Below are 2,480 nucleotides of genomic sequence, written 5' to 3'. Positions count from 1 at the left end.
GATAAAGTCCCAAATCCTTTCTTGGGAAAGAGAGAAAAAGATTCATGCCAAAATGCATATGGAAAAGAAGAAGGTTTGTCTCAATTATGATGAGTTTATCATATTATTATTCTAGCTAGTTATATTTTTCGGTATCATGTAATACTTGTCATGAAAATATCATCATATAATTAATTGGTTATGGTGGTACAGAATGAATTGGAGAAAAGAAGAATAGTGACAACACAACATTATAATAATAAGATAGCAAGCATAGATAAGGTAGCACAAGGTGCTTTAACACAATTGGAAGATAAAAGAAGGAAAGAGTTATCTAGAGCCACAGAAAAAGCTAATAAAATCAGAAAAACAGGAAAGGTTCCTCCTGCTATTAATTGTTTCTGCTTCTCACATTTATAGCTTCATCATGTATTGTTGGAGGATTAGACCCCAATTATAAGAACATGGCTTAAAAAGTATATACAATGATAACACATAACAAAGATTGATATAGTATATAGAAATTAAAATTGATGACTTTGCTGCTCAAATTGTTCAAATTTCATATTTGATGTATGTAATGTGTGTAATGGTAATGTATTTGTGGAAAAATATATCATTCTAAAAATATTTTCTAAACATTATATTGATCTACCTAACCTACGTAGATTGAGTTGGTTATTTATCCAATTAAAATGTATGCTTCAGCCATTCAGTTACTATGTTTTCAAGGTAGTTAATAAGAATATCAACTTTTTATTGAATTTCATTACAAAAATAAATCTTATGACAAATAAATCTTTGACATTTTGATTCGTGGACATTTAAATTTTCGAGAATTTGAAAATACATTTAAATTTCTAACCTTTTTAAAACTTGGACATATCGATCCTTCATGTTCACTTGGGTCTGTTAGACTCAACAAAAAAAATTAAATGTGCTCTCGTTGTACTGACTTGATTGATACGGATGCATATGTGGAAGAGTTTTTAAAATAGGACAAATTAGACCCAGGGATGGATGTGTCCAAATTTTAAAGAGGTTATAGATTTAAATGTATTTTTAAATCCTCGGAAACTTAAATGCCGCGGACCAAAAAATCAGAGATCGATTTGTCATTTTCTCTTATTATTATTGACAAGATATCACTCAAATCCGCAACCTCTAAATGAGTATGAAGAGACTATGTCATTTGAGTTATAGTTCAATGGCAAAATCCATTACTTAATATAAGTTATAACTCAATTTTAATTGTGTATTTATTTTTAGCTTATCATCAACAATTTTATTAATAATTATTGTTGACTTAATGACCAAAAATCATACCTTTGTTATTTTTTTATGTTCTTATTTTTAATATTTTATATTTATAAAATTATTATACTTCTTAAATTTAAAGAGGTTATAGATTTAAATGTATTTTTAAATCCTCGGAAACTTAAATGCCGCGGACCAAAAAATCAGAGATCGATTTGTCATTTTCTCTTATTATTATTGACAAGATATCACTCAAATCCGCAACCTCTAAATGAGTATGAAGAGACTATGTCATTTGAGTTATAGTTCAATGGCAAAATCCATTACTTAATATAAGTTATAACTCAATTTTAATTGTGTATTTATTTTTAGCTTATCATCAACAATTTTATTAATAATTATTGTTGACTTAATGACCAAAAATCATATTTTTGTTATTTTTTTATGTTCTTATTTTTAATATTTTATATTTATAAAATTATTATACTTCTTAAACACTTATTACTGATTTGATCATTGAAGTGCCTTATAGAAGTACACTTCTACTTATTTTCAATTCAACTTCGACCACAATCATTAAAGAGTTTCTGACAAAAAACAATCTCCAATAGAATTATAGTTCGGAGTTACCATTTCTTTTTGACTATGTACTCTATGAGAATAGTTTAAGACGACAAACCACATCGTTAACAAGCTATACTTCTGAAAAATATTACTAACGCTAGAACAATATGTATGTATGGATGTGTGGCCAGAAATGAAGAAGCGTATCTATAGCTTAGTTGATAGGCGACCAAAATTATAGGTGATCCCCACTACGGATGATGAAATTTGGTGTATATATGCATAGCTCAGGACCATGTAGTGCCCCAACTTATGTGTTCCAAAGGTAACATACTGTCCTTTTTGCATATTCAATTTCCAGAACAACACATTACTGGTTAATTAATTACTTACTTTTATTTCTTATTTATATATTTTATTTTCTAATAATAAGGTCTCTATCTCTATGATAGTGCTTGCCTGCTTAATCACCAACACAAGAAATCACCAAATGAGACTTATGTATGCTATAAATCTTTCTAGCTCTCTAGGTATTACATGATCAAGTTTTCATATAAGTGGACACGATTATTATTGGTCTTTCTTATTCTATGGATGCCACGTGTTAGCATTCAATAGGTATACGATTATGATGTACGTTTTCTATAATCTATATACATAAATTTTATAGTGATTTATAT

The 2,480-nt window shown here is 28.2% G+C and overlaps 1 protein-coding gene and 1 long non-coding RNA gene across 2 annotated transcripts in view; both read left to right on the top strand.

Moving 5' to 3' along the window:
• The window catches only part of LOC107624491, a 1,762-nt gene extending 1,139 nt beyond the window's left edge, over positions 1 to 623 (top strand). Inside the window, exon 4 of the mRNA XM_021114871.1 lies at positions 1 to 623. Within this exon, the coding sequence (XP_020970530.1) occupies positions 1 to 5 (5 nt within the window). The 3' untranslated portion in view covers positions 6 to 623.
• Positions 1 to 2,205, top strand: LOC110268540. Its single transcript, XR_002356629.1, has 2 exons — positions 1 to 73; positions 1,992 to 2,205. It is a non-coding gene; the product is annotated as an uncharacterized LOC110268540 (long non-coding RNA).

The sequence above is a fragment of the Arachis ipaensis genome, chromosome B10 (assembly GCF_000816755.2).
Source record: "Arachis ipaensis cultivar K30076 chromosome B10, Araip1.1, whole genome shotgun sequence".
NCBI lineage: Eukaryota > Viridiplantae > Streptophyta > Magnoliopsida > Fabales > Fabaceae > Arachis > Arachis ipaensis.
This window is presented reverse-complemented; position numbering and strand designations above follow the sequence as displayed.